Source organism: Sturnira hondurensis, unplaced genomic scaffold, assembly GCF_014824575.4.
Source record: "Sturnira hondurensis isolate 20B ecotype Veracruz unplaced genomic scaffold, ASM1482457v3 Scaffold0022566, whole genome shotgun sequence".
In the NCBI taxonomy this organism is placed as follows: Eukaryota; Metazoa; Chordata; class Mammalia; order Chiroptera; family Phyllostomidae; genus Sturnira; species Sturnira hondurensis.
In genome coordinates, this window is record NW_028095197.1 from 3406180 (window position 1) to 3425477 (window position 19298).

Below are 19298 nucleotides of genomic sequence, written 5' to 3' on the forward strand. Positions count from 1 at the left end.
GAAGTTCATAACTAGAAAATTCTATAGACCCTTGTAGCTATCTGGGTGTAAAGTATTTTACCTCTATCAAGCAATAATCCTAATATTTAAGGTGATAATAAATGCAAAATGTTGAAACTAGGAGGTTTAGGGAAAGGTAGTTGGAGCCCTTAATATTTTCCAGTTATAAGGCACCAATGAGAATAACGAGCCTAATAAATATCTCAAAAAATTATGTGCCCATTAGAGAATCAAGAAATAGCCCCCCAAAATTGAAGGCACTCACATTTTCTTTGAACATAAACACTCAGTTACATATAGTGAAATCAACTGCCATTAATCTGCTTTAAAAGTGCATATAAATATCACTATGGAGAACCTATAATTCAACGTTTTTTTTTAAAGTTACTGAAAAATGGCACTTAATTTCAGTAACTAAGAATATAAGGCTACACATACTACAGTACCTCTTAGTAAGATTTCAACAATTAATTTGCATAAAAACATGTACATTGTCAAACTTAAGCGTTTCACTCATCATTAACCATTTGTTGAATGCCTACTAGATACCCACAAAAAAGTAGGTTCCTCATGGCTATAAAACTAGAAAACAAATTTCTCTCTTTCACAGATAATTTCACAATTTAGATAATGTAATAAAATGTGTGAAAAAGCTACCCAAGAAATTAGGACCCCAAACAAAGCTGCATATTTCGGTGGAACAGGAGACACAGCCTGGCCAGACATGAGTACAGGTAAGGAACACAGTCAATCGGAGGACTGAAGATGGACACCGTTCGCAGTCCCACCTGACACCGTAACCACAAGCGCACAGACGCACAGAGAGAACCCTGCGGTGGCGGAGGCAGAGACGGAAACGCTGCAGGAGCAGGCACTGAGGAAGCGATCACTGACGATAAACGCTCATCGCCGCCCTCCTCCAGGGCAGCGATTTCCAACCTCGTTCATCCCATGGCACCCGTAAACTAATACTGTGGCACACTGTACTTTTTGCCCATCTGACAAAAAAAACAGGTATAATTTTGACTCATCTACACTGGACAGCTACTGTTGTGTTAGCTGTTGTTGGGGCCTTTTTATTTGACAACCGAAGGGGAAAGAGGGCAGTGCCCCCACTAAACAGCCAGGCAGTGAGCGTTTTAAACATTCTTGCGGCGCACCAGCGTGCCCACCACTGTGCATCAGCCGAGAACCGCTCCTCCCGAGCAAGTGAGCAGCAGCACCTCAGGTTACTGACATAAACAGGGCAAGCAAGCCTATCAATCTCTACTTATAGCACTTGCAAAATAAAAACAAAAGTATATGCTTTAAAAAATATGATAAACTCGTGCCTGTAACTTCTTTAAAAACAATGTGAAGTTTTAGGAATAATGAGTTAAAAGTAAATGAAAATTATATATTGTTTTTATAGCACTAAATCATCAAGAAGCATCCCATAATCGTACAATTATGCAATAAAATGTACATAGGATTGTATGTATCATTTTTAATTGATCAACATTAAAGATAGAACTAAACGGATCTTCCCAGAGAAACAGCAATTTATAAAAAATTAAACGAAAAAGACTTGTTCAGCAAGCACTGATAAATGCCAGAAACTATTATAGGTGTCTCATAAATAGTTCAGTTCTTAAAACAGCTCAGGTCCATAGAACTAGCACATTTTATAAATAAAGAAACTAAACACTTCAGAGTATAATTTGCCTAGAATCACACAGAAACTAAGTGACATGAAAAGTAAATTTCTCTGGTTGAATTTCTCTGTTGAGAAAGAAAATGCTGAAACCAGAAACGTCAGTCTCCTCCAAAGCGACCTGTTGACATCCTATCCCCCAGTCCCACAGATGGACCTTTACTTGAAACAGGGTTGCTACAGATGTCATTAATTAGGATGAGATCATAACGGAGTAAGCGGCTCTTAATCGGTAATGACTGGTACTCTTATAAGAAGAGGGAAGACTATTTAAAGACAAACACACCAGGAGAGAACCCCTGTAATGACAGAGGCAGGGACTGAAGTGCTACAGCTACCAGCTAAGGAACCGCAAAGATCGCCAGCAACCCACCAAACATTAGGAAGAAACAAGGAAGGGTTATCCCATTCGGGTCTTAGAAGGACCGCTGGCAGTGCTGACTAGTTGATGTTGGACTTCCAGCCTCCAGAACTGTAAGAAAATACATTTCTGTTATCTTCAGCCACCTAATTTGTACTAGGTTCTTTACTACAACAGCCCTATGAAACTGATGCAATCGTTTGCAACATACTCATAGGATTTTCCCATGTACAGCTAAGTCTTTATTCAAAATTATAAAAATCATAGAGTACTTTCAGAAACAGTCTTTCTCGCTGCTAGCAGTTGTTTGTAAAACATCTGAAACAAATCAAAGTGCTTCTGAGTTTCTAATCCTTGATGTTTATTCTTCAAGACTGACAACTAGAACACAAACTCAGTTCTTTTTGACACCATGCTTGTTCCATAGCTCCACTAGATTAAAAAAATATGAAGTTTGGTGCAAAGTTCTCATGATACTTTCACCAATATGTTACTTAAATGGTAATTTTAAAAACTTCTCGTGATACTTTCACCAATATGTTACTTAAATGGTAATTTTAAAAACTTCAGTACAAAGAATTTCTGAAATTCTACAACACGTGTAAGCCAGGAGGAATTTATAATATAAAAATTACAAATATTTGAAATGTATAGTTTGTATTATGTTGATTAGAACTTCTCAGTACCAATATTATATACTTCCTCATGTATTTGGCCACCATTCATGTGTCACACACAATCATACAACCAACAGTGGCTTAGAAAGCAGCCTGTGGCTTATCCATGTAGGCGCAGTTAAGGAAGAAAAGCTTAAGCCCCAGATACTCAGAAGCTCCATAAAGTAGGGGTCTGTGCTTGCAATAATTTCTAAACCTGTTGTAACTCAAAAAGACAGAGTTACAATAACTTCCAGAGTTGCTTCCTTCTAGATTAATAGTGTTTAAATCCAACACATAAAATTGGGAAGGAACGGAAATCCTAAAGGGAAGCATGACCCTTCAAACATAAATAATATCCCTCAATCTTCTCCCATAAAATTTAGAGCATTGCTTAAGGAGAAGAAGAACTCTTGATACAAATGCCAGATATCAAAACTTTTTAAATTAAGGAGGGAGGCCCTAAGTTGATAAAGAAATCAAGATATAAACATTTGGTCAATGAATGTTTCTTTTTAAAGATTTTATTTATTTATTTTTAGTGAGAGGGGGAGGGAGGGAGAAAGAAAGGAAGAGAAACATCAATGTATGATTGTTTCTCACATGCCCCCTACTGGGGACTGGGTCTGCAACCCAGGCATGTGCTCTGACTGGGAATCAAACCAGCGACCTTTTGGTCTGCAGGCTGGCACTCAAACCACTGAACCACATCAGCCAGGGCCAATTTTTTTTAAGTAAAAATAAATTTTAAATTTTGTTTTCCTTTTTAAAATATAAATAAAAAAAGAATTAAGGAATAATTTATGTAACAATATTCCTTTTTCAGAAGTTTAGATCCACAGGTTTGTACATGGTTTTGGACATATTCCATGTTTTATATTATAAAAATTATTTATGAAATGTTTCTTCTAGGGACATTTTATATTAGATTCGGTAATTTGGTTAAAATAGAATAATGCAGATCTTAAGTGGAAGATCAGAACCATTATATAAAAGATAAACTATAAAGTACTTTAAAGATCAAGGGAGAAAAATGGTATACAAATTAAAAATAAGGAATATATTTTAGTATTCATTAGGATTTATTTGCATGCACATTACTACATAACTTAATTAATTATACTGCATTAATGTTAGTGCTAATTACATTAGCACTGTGCTAATTACAGGAATCATCTCATTAAATACTGACAACAGCCTTACAATGTAGGTGCTACTACTACCATTTTACAGCCAGGAACCTGGGCCGTAATAAGTTACATAACTTACTTCGTATCATGGAGCCAATAAAGAACAGAGTAACATGCAAACCCACGCTGCCTGTCTCTGGAGCCCACTACACTAACCAATTCTGTAAGTATGTTTCACTAACTGTGATACAATGACTTTATCTTGTTACATTTCATCAGATGCTCTAGGATTGTGTGTGATTTTTGCATAAATATGTTGTCATCCCACCAAGTAATATTTAATAAATAATTATATGTGCAAGTTAGCTCCCATTTTCAAAAGGATACAAACTAAAATACTTAACCTTTATTCAGAAAGGGTAAAAAGACTGAAAACGTTTTGAACCTTGTTTATAGAATTTAACCAAATAAGGTGGACAAGTTCTTCCTTATAAAAGAATCATAGCTGGTAAAAGTGGAAAAATGAGAAAATTGTAAAAGCCACTGTTTTCCAACCCTAAAGAAAAAAACGATCTAGGCAATGCCATGAAATATTCCTGAATTATTAGGTTAAAAGGGGAGGGATCCCATCAACTCAATGATCTTAAGTGATGCAAAACAGAGTCTCTACCACCACTTCTGCAACAATTCTGACCAGAATGAAAAGAACTCAAACCTAATCAAGCCTCTTGGCTCTATCACTGGTCTACAGAAATTCTGAGGGATATACCTCCATGTTTAAATGACCCCAGGATACAGTCACCTTAATCCACAATGTTAGGACATTCTACAAAATGGCAGTCAGGTCCTTCAACAAATAACTAAACAGAACCAAAAAAATGGGGGACTATTACTGATTTTAACAGATTGTAAGACACAGTACTCGTACTCAAATGGAATTTATAGACCTTATTTGAATCCTGAACAAGCCACTGCAAAAATACATATAAGCTTCTTAGATAATCCAAAAATATTACATGATATTAAGGAATTATTATTTTGTTGGGCAAAGAAATTACATTGTGGTAACACTAAAAGTAAAAAGCTCTGTGTCTGATAGTAATCACACAAAAGAATTAACAGAACAAATGTAATGGGCACTTGTTTTAAAATACCCCAGAAAAAAAAAGTGTGCAGGAAAGGGAAAGATGAAATAAAAATGACAGAATGTAGATCATTGTTGAAACTGAATGACAGGTGTACCAGGTTTCTTATTCTGTTCTTTCCATGTTTGTGTAGGTTTGGAATAATGCGTGAACCTCGTCTGGGTCCCCATTTAAACAAATGGTGTGCATGGCCATTCTGTGATACCTGGAGAAAACTGGACACAGACTGGATTTTAGATTATATTAAGGAATTAATAAATTTTTTAGTATGGTTATAGTATAGTGGTCATTTTTCTAAGTACCTATTTAACTGAGATATACTAAAGTACTTAGGGGGAAAATTAGAAAATATCTGAGATTTGCTTACAGAAATTCATTTATACATATGAATTTCTGTACATATACACACACACATATATATGAATTTATATACACACACACACACACACACACACACACATATACAGATACATGACATCTAGGATTTGCTTAAAAATACCCCAACAAAAATTTAAAACAGCATGGAAGGAAAGAAATGAAAGAAAAATGACAGAATGTTGTTAAGTACATATAATAAGCAATTAATATAACTACTCAAGATAATTACTTGATTCACTATAATGTAAACTCTATGTATATTTGAAAAATTCCATATAAAATATTTTATTTTTTTTATTTTTTTATTTTTAAATATTTTGTTTATTTATTTTTAGAGAGGAAAGGAAGGAGAGAGAGAGAAATATCAATGTATGGTTGCCTCTGGTGTGTCCCCTGCCGGGAACTGGCTACAACCCAGGCATGTGCCCTGACTGGGAATCGAACCGCAATTGTATGGTTCACAGGCCCGCGCTCAATTAAAATTTTTTAAAAGAATGACCTCTAATATAGCTTAAGAAAAAAATTAAGATAACCAAGAAACTGGACACTGCTTTTATTTTCTGAGGTTGAAGACCTACAAATGTTCTCAAAATAAAAAAGAATGACATTATTTTGGCAAAAAAATGTATAAATTAAAAATATGTTCAGATAATTGTGAGAATGAAGGAAGTAGTCATTAAAGATTGCAAAATTGGTAGGAAATATAGTAGGCACTCAATAAATGTTTCTGAATGAGTGACACTCTATAAATGATCTTTTTTCCTCTTATAATATCCAGGTTTGTTCAAAGTCTAAATTTCTGTAACATTATATTCAATGATTTAAAGTTTTCTAATTTTGATATACTTTCAAAGGTTAAACTTCATACTGAAGAAAATCTTTATCATAAAATCACTATTTAAGAACTAAGAAAGAACCCACCGTACAATTTACTGTTCCTTGCACAGGTCAGGATGAGGAGACCCAGAAAAACCAAAGAAAACTCTGTTTATATTCGAAACATTTACTCACTTCATAAGACCCGAATTCTTCTTACTAAATGGCCCAATGATTTTAAACATCAGTTCCACAACTCCATTTTTCCCTAAGAATACTGAATTCACAGCTGGAAGGGAGAGAAAAAATATTTAATGATTTAAAAATCTGGGGAAGTAGCAATGTGTATACATGGTGCAAGATAATCAAAAACATATACTAACTGTTTAATAAATGCAACTCATGTCCCTCATAAAGTCTACTTTAACCGATCACTTGAAAATATTTTTTTGCTTTTATTTTTAGGGGAAGTTGTAAGAAATTCTCAAAGAAGTTATATAAAACAATAAAATGTTACTACTAAAAATAAGTACTTTTAAGTTACTTCATTTGTTTCTTCAATAAATGGAATGAACTTGACTAAATACCAGGCCATGGGGATTGGGAGACCAAAATCAACAGTGCCTACTCTCGGAGAACAGTGCAGAGGACAATGACAGAAACAGCGAACCAATAAACACTGAATTACTGTTTTAATAGATTAAGAGTTGTCAGGCATTTAGATGAAAACAGTGAGGAGGCCCCAGTCCACAGTGAAACAGAAGGCACTCCTGGAGACACTGATGGCTGGGCTCTGTCTCTACTGAGGAGGAGGGCTTGGCCAGGACCAGGGCTGCAGGGGGGCGGGGGGCGGGGGGGATGCGGCGCAGACGTGGCTCTGGGGAATCTCGCAGGATGTGAGCGTGGATGATGGAACGGTAGTGAACCAACACCTTGGGTAGGACCAGTTAAACGGAGAGTATCGAACAAAGACATGCCAGTGGGAAGAGGAGCTGGAAAAGAAGTTAAGCCAATTATAAAGGACCCTAAAAGCTGTTCATTCTTTCAACTATAGGGAATTGCCCCAAAGAAACAAATATTTACTGGAAAATGACAGATCAAAGGTACTGTTTGTGAAATAACACCAACAATGATAATAAATGGATAAAACATACACTTTGAATCATGCGTGGAATTGTGTTTTAAAACAAGATCTGCATTTTAATTACAGGTTAGATCTCACAGCACTCTGGGGACGAGAGATTTGAGAGACCATAAGTAGGCAGGGTGCTAGCTGACAGGTAAAAAAAGACCTTAATTAAACAGCTGCACTGTAGTAGAAAAACAGAGTTTCACAGAAGATGCAATTACCTAACCAGAAAATTGTGCACAATATTTTTAGCTCTAAACAAATATTATAAAAGTTATAAACCACTTATTAGCCTTCTAGTGGATAATTTAATAAAATGCCACCCAAAATGCTGATCTGAAAGTTTTGTACAGTGATTGCACTTTCCTCTGTATGTGTTTAGTGCCCGTTACCCCTTCTAATTTTGTCGGTGCTGTGTCTTTCTTCTCCCTTACCTGGGGTGTGCAGTGGCTAATCTGTTTTATTTTTAATCCAGTTGCTTTATTTTTTTAGATCAGCCATTTTTTTATTTTCTAAGGCTTTTTTCTTTACTATTTCATTTCCCTTCTTTCCATTTATCACTCTGTTCCTAATTTCATTGGTTAAATATCCCATTCACTCATTTCTTTATATGCTTTTTAATTACAGAAGTGTTCATTATTTACATATTCAAAGCTACTTTCCTCTGAGCACACCTGTAGCCATACTATCAAGGTACAGACATAGACAATAAATAGACACATGTACATGTGTACAGGCATATCTACCTCTTTGATTATTTTGCAGTGATATTCTATAATAACATGTACTCTACAGTTTCAATCTCAGGTGTTTTGTTAACCATCCCAAGTCCACAGTCAGGGAACAGAAAGAAAATCAACACCTTATGGGTTTGGGAACTAATATGAATGAGAGACAGAGTGTGTGTGGGGGGGGGGGGGGACGGGGCGGGGCACTTCATCTGAACCTGTCTCTCCTAATTCCTCTTCTTTCCAGCTTCCTTGGGGACTCCTGTATATTTATTTGCTGTTCTGCTACTCCCCTATTGATTGCTGGAGATAATTAGCTCCAGGTGACCATTCGGCCACATGCCTTCCTTCTCAGCTTTCCTCTCATTGATGAAAATCCAAACAGAAACAGCCGTTTTTCCAGCTGCCAACACCCTCACAGTCTTCCACAGAGTTCCCATGAGCTGCCTGCTCTCCCCCTCACTACAGGCTTAATGACAATTCTCAAGACTATCAATTCACCTTCTTTTTTTGTTGTTGTTGCTGTTGTTCAAGTATAGTTGTCTCCATTTTCACCTCACCACGCGCCCCCGCCCCACCCAACCCACCCATTCCCGCCTCCCACCCTAGAACCTACCGTCTTTGGCTTTGTCCATGGGTCCTTTATACATGTTCCTTGATAACCCTTCCCCTTTTTTCCCTCATTCTCCCCCTCCCCACTTCCCTCTGGTTAATATTAGTTTGTTCTTTATTTCAATGTCTCTGGTTCTATTTTGTGTGTTTGTTTTGTTGATCAGGTTCCAATTACAGGTGAGATCATAGGGTATCTGCCTTTCACCACCTGGCTTATTTCACTCGGCATAATGCTCTCCAGTTCCCTCTAAGCTGCCAATTGACCTTCTTACCTGACATCAGTTTTGGGGTAGTGAGGTTAGGCATTACAAAAAATCCATACTAAATATTCTCTTACCTTGTCCAAAATTTTAGATTTACGGTTAAATTTCCCTTTTCTGTAACTTCAAAAGACCGAGTTACCTAAAAACTGCTCTGAAATACTCACAGTTTGCAGAATATACTCGTAAAAGCTGAAGACAAGGCAAAACCAAGCGATGATTCTGCAAATTCTGTTTGACCAAATTCAGGGTTATATTCAGAACTCCGTTAATTCTAGCTTTCACTCCAAATTTTTTGTCTGTTTAAAAAAAAACATAATTTATTCATATGTAACTTTGGATGAAATGAAGAAGTCATAAAGCAATGAGATTTTGAAAACTTATATTATGAATACCTATTACCAAATATAAAACTGACCTGAAATACTTAAGATTATAATCATTTTCTTGTATGATTTTAAAAATACGGCTTATACTTTTGAAATGCAGCTTCAAAAAAAGTGCTGAGGAGCAGGTAAGGGAACAGAGGCAGGGGATACAGGTCAGAGCCGCAGGACAGACTCGCAGGAGAGGACCATGTCTGGTCTGTCGCTTCGGCACGCTCGAAGAACCCTGCCACATGGCTGAGAGTCTCCCAGCCCAGTGCCAATGGCACTTACTTAATGTTACCGGAATTCTTTTAAGACTTAAATCAATCAAAAATCAACAGCTTGTGTAGAAAATAACCTAACAAATGTTACCAAATACATTTCTAATGGGATCTGATTTTTAATACAGGAAAGGAAGAGAAGAAGGTCTTGTTTTTTATTCTCACAAAGTGATTAAAACATAAAAACAATCTGGATCACAGGAACTTAAGAATGTTAAGGTTATAAACCAAACAAGAAAGCAGGACTAGCAAGCAGAGTTATTTTATCAACAACAGGAATTTTAAGTCAAAATGTACTAAATATTCCTGCAGGAAAATTACTCTCATCTCACAAGGAAAAAAAAAAAAAAGAACACAGCATCACTGAAGAAATCACTGCACGGTGTCCTAAGATGACAAAAATGCAAAACCAGGACAAATAACAACAGAAATAGCACAAACTGAAAAGTGTAAAGGAGAATAAAATAAATGGGCTATAACTTAAAGGGGATATTTAAAAAATGCAAATATAATACATCCATGTCTTAATTTAATTGCATGGAAAGAAAAAGAAAGATAACCTAGTTCTAAACAGAGAAGAAAGTGTGCTATGATAATATTCACCAATAAATGAGGTTTTCTCTTGCTTTTCATTTTCAGCGAAAATCTCAGAAGCCCTTAAAACTCAAATATGAGTTAAACAGCTAACAACATATCTCTTGAATAAACTGGATATATGTTTAATAAGTCTTAAAGCCTCCTAAGATACCCTGAAAATTAACGTTATCTTCAAGGATGTTTTATTTAAGACAACAACTGTTAAAAGTAATAAACATTTATACAACACATATGACATCCATGCTATACACACATACATACATACATACATACATACATACAACTTTTTGGAATAAGCATTTGACCAAATACCCCAAAGTCTAAAACCCATATGTGCGCCACAAGGCAATAGCAGAACTCTTAAAAGTTACTATTGTGAGTTCAGGGAATCATAGATAATTACACTCTATTCATAGGATTCCTTTTTCTGTCAACCTAACCTAAATCAGCTTCTTCCTTTGCGTTATACTATTTTCTCCTTTTTTATTTTTTAATATTTTGCATGCCTTACTACTGTAATAAACCATCTTAAAATTTTTTATGTCTCTTTTGGTCTTAACTAGATTGTAAGTCTTCTGGGCATTAAAACCACGCAGTACAAAAGTGGCTGTTAGTGAAAAGCAAGCAGGTTTACCCCCACTTTCATCGAAGCATTCCCATTGACTCATCCTTCTAGCCTCCACAACATCCCCGCCGTGTGCATCCCTTACACACAGATGCACGCAGGCGCACACAAACACCAAGACACACTGGTGTGATTCGAACCTAAATTTCTTCTTCTTTCCACCACATGCAATGGAATTCCCCACGAATTTAGGACCCTCAGTTCTTGCGGGTCACTAACTGACTTCAGAAAGCACTCCATGACTAAAGTTAAGAAGAAGCCTAGCATTTTAGATTTAAAAACTGACCAGTTTCAAGGCACAGAGAATCCATGTCACAAAGATGCTTCTAGATCTGATAATCATGCAAGTGAAGCCCTTACCTTTTGGTCCAATCTTTGCAAGAATAGAATGAATCTGCACCATTAACTCCTCATGCAGGGGACAGTCTTTGCTGGCATTCAGAAGTAACTGTAACAAGATTTGTGAACCACCTCTGGCAACTAAGAAACTAGCTCTTCGACCTCCACCTAAAAAAAAATTTTGTTTAATTTGCTTAAACAGCAAATTTTCCCAAAGAATATCAAATACAACTTATTAGCATTCAAGAAATATTTAAAGACTTCCAAAATCAAACACCATAAAATCACATTTTTTTCCATTTATTTTAGTTAGAAAATAGTACAGAGAGTAAATACAAGCGATGCCCAAACTCCATGTCCAAGGCTTCAGGAGTGGTTTGAGGAGCACTGGAAGACAACAAAGACAAAGCAACAAGTGCGTGACACACCGGCTTCCAAATTTCAATACTCAGAATAGCCTCTATAAGAGCACCAGGGAGTCCTCAAAAAGTGCACATGACGCAGTGTTGATCACCATTTACAAATAGAAATTGAGGGGGACAAAAAAAACTTACCGGCTGACATCAGCTCAACAAGAATGCTTAAGATATTAAGTGTGGTTTGAAGATCTTTCGTGTTCTGAAATAAAGAGTTTATTTGCTTTATTAAACCACTGCGAATTTGTAATTCCCAAACTTTTTTCTTCCTATTGGGAACTATCTGCATTTTTACAGGAGACCTTTCCAATTTCTCTAAGAACAAATGTTTCGAGCTCTGCTATTCTCACGTATCACTTCAGTCTCTTCTTCTCGCCTTAAGAACTTTTGCAAATAATCTCAGCTATTACTTTCAGAGTACCAACAGTATTACAAGAGGAATTTGTCGTGTGAGTTCATCGTTTTCTCCCAAATGACAATACAAATAAATGAATCAAAATATAAAAAGCACGACAATGTAAGTATGTGCCTACCCAGTCACCTAGCTCCCTTCTCAGAAGGCAACTGCATTATCGATCGACATATCTGCCTAAGCATGACATGCACACATAAAAGAAATCCATGTATTGTAAACAGATGTGCATATACAGATTTATTCCTCCAAACACTGCCCTATACAGATACTGTTTCGCACAGTGACATTTTTACATACTGGTAGACAGTTTTTTCATTTTTTTAAAGGACTACAGGAAACATTCCATTACATGGCTAAGCCAATGTTTAGGTAACCACTGTTTATGTAACAAATGATAGTTTGGAAAACCTTTTCTATTAAAAAAAATTGCAAGAAAAACTACATATATTTACATAGGATTAATTACAACTTTCTGTGGGATAAATTACTGAAATTTCTGGGTCAAAGAATATCAGTATTTTGACAGATATTACCAAATTCCTCTTCATAAAGCAATTTACACTCTACCAACAATGTAGAGGAGCAACCATTTCCCAAAGTCTGAACAACCAATCTGATAAAAATGTACTTCATCATATTTCTCTTATAAGCAATGTCTGAATTTTAAAAACCACACAGAGAACAGAAGCACAGGCTATTCGAGGAACCGCCTCACCTCCAGAGCAGAGAGTTTTAAAATGTCACACAGCAGAAACTGGGAATCGCTGTGCCTCAGTAACTGGTGTGCCGCTCTCACTGTTCCCCTTTCCAAAGGGAAGGAGTGCTGCCTGTTTCAGCATTTTAGTTCACAGACTGATGGAACCAAGGGGCTCCATCCGCACAAGAGGGAGGACTGTGCATAACCAGACACCCTTGTTCTTAGCATTGGAGGTATTAACTGGACCACTGATTCACTGAGGAGTAATTTGGAATGAGAGGGATAAAGATTTGTTAAAGAGACAATAATGAAAAAAAATACAAAAAAATTTTTTTTAAAGAGTGGATTGTGGCAGCAATACTGCTCTGTGTTCAGCAAACTGATTTCATCTTCTTCCTAGATACAGAGCCAAACCACGTTTTCCAGCCCTTCTGTATTGGGTTGGCCAAAAAGTTTGTTTGGGTTTGTCTGTGAGATGGTTCTAGTAATGCTCGGTTGTCTTTAACTTCATTAGAAACAATTTTGTTAGACTGTCTTGTGACAGCTGTCATAACAGCATTCATTTAAAATAAAACTTACTAGAATTGGGGAATTTTGTGTAGCCACGTTAATATTATAGATAGAAGAAAATAAAACATTTTCAGTAATTATGCTTCTGGTTCGCAGGCCTGCACTCAATCCACTGAGCTACACCAGCCAGGGCTCAGTATATTATGCTTTATTATTTCAAGAAAGGTAAAAACACAAATGAAACACACACAAAAAAGATTTGTGCAATGTATGGAGAAGGTGCTGTGCTGACTGAACGTGTCAAAAGTGGTTTGCAAAGTTTTATGCTGTAGATCTCTCACCGGACAATGCTCCATGGTCAGATAGACCAGTTGAAGTTGATGGTGATCAAATCAAGACATTAACTGAGAACAATCAACATTACATCATATGGGAGACAGCTGACATACTCAAAATATCCAAATCAATAAAGTTATTAATAAGAATGAAAAAGGTGTGTTTTATTTTAAGGAAAAAACTAAATGGACTTTTTTGCCAAACCAATCACTAAGTTTGAGCTGTGCGACTGAGCTCAGGCTCCTATAACCTGAATGTAGGTTGCATCATTATGTCTAGGCCTTATCCAGACAAATTTCCCAAATGTAACTTGGGACCTCGCACCTCTGCTAACTTCAGTAATATTAACATGAGCAAACGGGCTAGGGTGGAAAATGGCAGGGAAGGAACCACAATGATACTCAATCTTAAGTGAAATTTGTGTTTCTTTTTCTGGGAACTGTCTGTTCATAACTGTCTGTTAATATTTTTATATCGGGATGAGTTTCACTTTACTAATTTGTGGAGGTTCTTCATATGTTAAAGAAATTATACAATTTGGACCTGGCTGGTGAGGCTCAGTTGGTTAGAGCATCATCCTGTAAACAGAATGGTCACGGATTCGATTCCTGTTCAGGGCACGTGCCTGGGTTATGGGTTTGGTCCCTGGTTGGGGACATGTACGAGAGGCAACTGACCAATGACTCTCTCTCACATCCATGTTCCTCTCCCTCTCTCTGTCCCTTCCTTCCTCTCTCTCTAGAATCAATGGGCATGTCCTCAGGTCAGGATTAAAAAACTATACAAGTTGACTACTTTTCCTCAGTTTGCCAACGGTCTGTGGTGTTTTTTCCCCATGTGCTTTTGTTAATGTAGTTAAATTACCAATCTTTTCTATTGCAGATCCTGTGTTTTACTTAGAAAAGCCTTCCCTGTTGTAAAATTATTTATAAATTCCCCTCGTTACTTCCTCTAGCATTGATTCTACTTTCCATGCTTCAATTATTTGCTTGATACGGAATTTATTTTGGTGTAGGAAGTAAGAATCCAACATTATGCTTTTCTGCATGGCTACCAATTTGTCCCAGTTCCACTAACTAAGTAATCATTCTGTCTGTCCTTCCTTGATCTGAAAGGCTACCTTCCATTAAGTAGCACTAAATTCCCACAAGCATTTTCATTTCATTTTGGATTTTTTTTATCCTATTACACTGATGTCTACTAACCACTCACACATAATTTCTAAATTATCTGAATTACTGAAGTTTTATAATGTTCTCTGATATTTGGTGGAGTTGGTACTTTCTCATTTCTCTTCTTTTTCAGAAATATCTTTCCTGTTCTTGCTTATTATTTTCCCATTGAATTACAGAAACAAAACTGTTGGTATTTCTACTGAAATTTGCTTTAAACTGACAGATCAAGTCAGAACAATGGCTTTATTTCATTTTTGATAGGAAGTAATTCCCGTCAACAAACACGAACTTACTCCCTGTTCTTTGTTTCTAGTTTTATTGAGATACATTTTGAAACATAATATTGTGTAAATGTGAGGTACACAACGGTGCTAACTCACCCCCGTTCTTAACACTGCACTGAATAACATGATTCTGAATGTATCCTGGTCATCCACCCAGAACTTTTACACGGACACAGAAATTTAATTTCTACAAATACAATATACTTATTCAACCAGTATATATATATATATATACAGTAAATTAAATCACAAATATACACCAGCTGACATAATAAAATAAGAATTTCTCCTGGCTGGTGTAGCTCAGTGGATTGAGCTCGGACCTGCGAACCAGACGATCGCGGTTCGATTCCCAGTCAGGGCACATGCCTGGGTTGCAGGCTGGTTCCCTGCAGGCCAACTCCCAGCAGGGGACGCACGAAGGGCAACCATACATTGATGTTTCTCTCTCTCTCTCCTTCCCTTCCCCTCGAAAGATAAATAAATAAAATATTTTTAAAAATAAATAAATAAAGTCTGTTTAAAAAAAAAAGAATTTCTAATACCAATCATTTATTGTAAGCTAAAAGCTTATTTATAGCTAATGCTTTATTTCCTATTACTAATTAGAATAGCATGTAAAGATTTTAAAAAGTATATGAATTAAAAGAATTTTAAAAATTCTTTTAATACAGGATGACAATCATGATAATCATAGGGTAATATACTTAAAGGTTTGCCTAATACATATTAGAAAGTTTATGTCACCATTCTAAATATTAAATTGAAACATAAAATAAACTTCCATTTGTTGGCTTTACCTCCAGGATAAAAATTTTATACTTCATTTACATTTTTTCCTTCAGTACTAGTTGATATTAATAGTTACATAATTAAAGTTGATAAGTGATTTACCTCTAATGTTGACAATAGAATTTCCACTCCTGTAGAACCTTTGGCTGTCATTTCTCTCCTTGTTTTTTCTGAAAAGTGGAAAAAAGAATTTCTTCTAAAACATAAAATAAAATCACATACACTTTTATTATACAGCTAACATAGAATAAACAAGTCTGCATGGGCCTAGTAAACATTGTAAATTGGTTCTCACTCGTTCCTCACTCTCGTGTGGCTAATTCTACCCTCTGGAGATTTCCAGTTCACGAGATCTTCCCCATACTTCGTCACGGCTCCTGTTCGGTACTACGTGACTCCTGTCTGCCCACCTGAAACCTTAAACTCACTCACACAGTGCAGATACCGGCATTGGAGGTGGGAAAGGAGTGTAATGGCAGGCCTCTTTATCATCTGGATGACTAGAACTGGAAAACATTCCACCAAACTGGTAAAAACAGAAACCTGGTACCATTTTAAATATTTTGATTGAATTAATACTATTATAAAATTCTGGATCTCCAATAATAACACTAGAGCTTTCCACAATTCTTGTCCTGTGATTAACAAAAGAGAGGTAGATCATAAGCCACCATTTAGGACAGAAACTAGTATTTACTATTGCTTTTATTTTACCACACTATGCCTCATTTATGACTCACTGTTACCCTCTGGGAGAAAAACTACTCTTTTCATACATCAAAGATAAGTTCAGAAAGAAAAAGCCTGCACAAAGTCATCAAGCAAGTAAGAGACTAGGTGACCCAAAGGTGTTTCTGAACCCAAAGCTTACAGTCTCTCCTGATTTAATGCACTTCTAAAAGGGTCACAGTAATCATTCTTTCAGCAACACTGTTGCACAAGACATTTGATGCCCTTCTCCAACTTTTCCACACCTAGATTACTAGTGTCAGAAATCTTTTAATACAGGATGACAATGCCATTTGTTTCTCATTTTGAGATTTTTAAAAAGGGAGCACAACCTATTCTCAATACGGCACACACACAATAAAGTTCAAGAGCCTGGTAGTACCAAATTTGTTCCATATGGGGATAGTCAAGGGAGTTTAAGAGCAGATTGGTGAGCACTGAGGCCCTGATAAGAGTGGGGGAGGGGTGATACTTGGCCTTCAGAACATTACACTTCTGCCCAAAGCAAATTCTGTTCGACTTCCCTTGTGAATGAGCAAAGAGTTATATACGGTATAGTTGTGATACATAAAAATTATACATCTTCAACTTCACAAGAACATGAAACATGGGATGTTCAATACAAGTCACAAAATCTCAGACTTGGTTGAAGCTTTAGAAACCATTAGATATCCATCTGAAAACTAAATTACTCTAAATTAGATGTTATTAAAGACAGGAACTAATGCACTACAGAGAGGTCAGAGTATAGTGTTGTTATGACAACTATCAACATCCCCTACAATACAAATATGCTGGATGTTAGATTCATATTTATTTTTAAACTAACAATCTCCTGCTGTCGTGCATCATCACAGGTCCAGGTAACGGGACTTTGTAAAACTTACAGAAGCCTTTTAATCTTTCAAAACAGGAACTCCCATAAGTGACACAAAGATCTAAAACATTGTTCTTCTCTGCCCCCTGCTGTCTCATTACTAACGCTTAGAAAGAATGACAACTGTCTGTAGCATTTTAAAAAAAGGAAAAACATTAATGTTTCTAAAACCAAATTTCTCCTTTTTAAAAAGTATGATTTCTCTGGCAACCCAACCTGTCCTTCACCATTTTCCCCAGCCCAGCAGCCACCACCAAAGTATTAAGTTACAAAACACAAAAGTACTATTTAAGTATCTACCACAATGCATCCTATTTAAAATAAGACCACTGATTTAATATTAAATTCAAATCATTTTTCAATATTAACATCACATAAAATAGTCCAAAGATTGAGATCCCGCTACCAACAAACTATCATGTTTTCACCTTCATGGAAACAAACAAGGAAAAAAAAAACCTCTTCTCCTTTGAGGACAGTGCAGGGCAGCCTCCAACTCCCGTTACCACAACACCCGCCATCATCTAGTTTACGCCCCACACTACGTCAACACCAGAGGCAACACAGCGTCCTGTTCCCCTCCAAATTCTCTTGGTAGACTTCCACTTCGACGGGGACGATTCTATCAAACACCTAGTTCCATAGTTTCTTGACCTTTTAACAACAAAATCCTTCTCCTGTGCTCCAATTTATCAACTCTCTTAATTCTCAGACCTCAAACTGCTCCACCTCTGTGTCTTAACTTCCATCTCTCACTTTCAGACCAGAGCCTAACATTCCCATTCCTTCTATCTTTCTACAGTTTGTGTAAACCTCACTGTCACCCTCACCGAAACTTCTCATTCATCAAAAGGAGCGCTGCTTTCCTAACCTGGATTCCAAGTTCCACTCCTTAACTGCCCCAATACAAACCCTCATACAAAAGTAAAAGCTAAAATGTGCGGTCTCTACTCCTGTATCACAGTAACACCAATGCCACAGGAATGTCTTCTCCTCGTTCAAGACTGTTAGTACCAAAACTTCGCCATTCCAACCTCATTTAGGAACACAAAACTGCTCCTTTCACTTAATTCACAGCCACCACCACACTCGTACATCCCACAATAACCCATAACTATCCCAAATCTGACCCAGTCTTCAACCTCTAGACCTCTGTCCCAACTCTCAGTACCTACATCTTCCTCAATGAGCTGAGGCAAAAGGATCAATTGTCCATATATTCTGTATCAAACCTTCGATAATCTCATATTCCTTTCCCCAGTCTGGGCAAGAAGGAGGAAGTGTCCCTTCCGCTGTGTTCTGGATCTCATCCTTTCTACCTACTCACGAGTCTGTGTGTGCATCCTCTACTGACACACTGTTTTTTATTTTTCCACACATTCAACAAGCCTCCCTCTCTACCTCCTTCTCCCCTTTCATTCTCCGTGAGGTTCCCCAAACAAGGTGTCTATACTCCCCATCAATACCTCATTTGCCACTCACATTACAGTATACTACAATCCTCCTTCCAACCCCACCACCTGGAAGTACTCTCATTATGATCAGTAAGTTACTAATTATCAAATCAAAAAGGTCTTTATTTTCACTACCCTCAGAGTTACTTAACATTGCTGACTACTGCTTCCTCTCCTGGCATTTTTTAGTAGAGTCCTTCTGAGTTCTTAAACCACGGCATGCTTTCTTCAACACCTTCAATAATCAAAATGTTGTATTTAACAGACAAGAACTGTAAAGCACCTGTTGTAACTATGATCAATGACAATAAGAAAAATAACCTCACAATCAGTGAAAGACAGAAAACCATAGCAGGATATAGAAACCATCTATCAAAAAATGCACATTTTAGAAGAGAAAAATATAATTATGGAAATAATCAGAGAGACATAATGGCAGAATGCAGAGGAAAGAGGCAGTGAACTTGAAGATAAAAAAACAGAAATTACCAGTCT

The 19298-nt window shown here is 36.7% G+C and overlaps 1 protein-coding gene across 8 annotated transcripts in view; it reads right to left on the minus strand.

Moving 5' to 3' along the window:
* AGTPBP1 (ATP/GTP binding carboxypeptidase 1) overlaps positions 1-19298 on the minus strand; it is a 142462-nt gene that overhangs the window by 81952 nt on the left and 41212 nt on the right. For 7 of the 8 annotated variants that reach the window (XM_037035826.1, XM_037035822.1, XM_037035825.1 and 4 more), the window contains 5 exons: positions 15846-15913; positions 11673-11736; positions 11140-11286; positions 9076-9207; positions 6375-6468 (listed from right to left, as the gene is read on the minus strand). In XM_037035826.1, the coding sequence (XP_036891721.1) occupies positions 6375-6468; positions 9076-9207; positions 11140-11286; positions 11673-11736; positions 15846-15913 (505 nt within the window). The remainder of the gene's footprint in view (positions 1-6374; positions 6469-9075; positions 9208-11139; positions 11287-11672; positions 11737-15845; positions 15914-19298) is intronic. The other variant, XM_037035827.1, reaches the window with a different exon arrangement.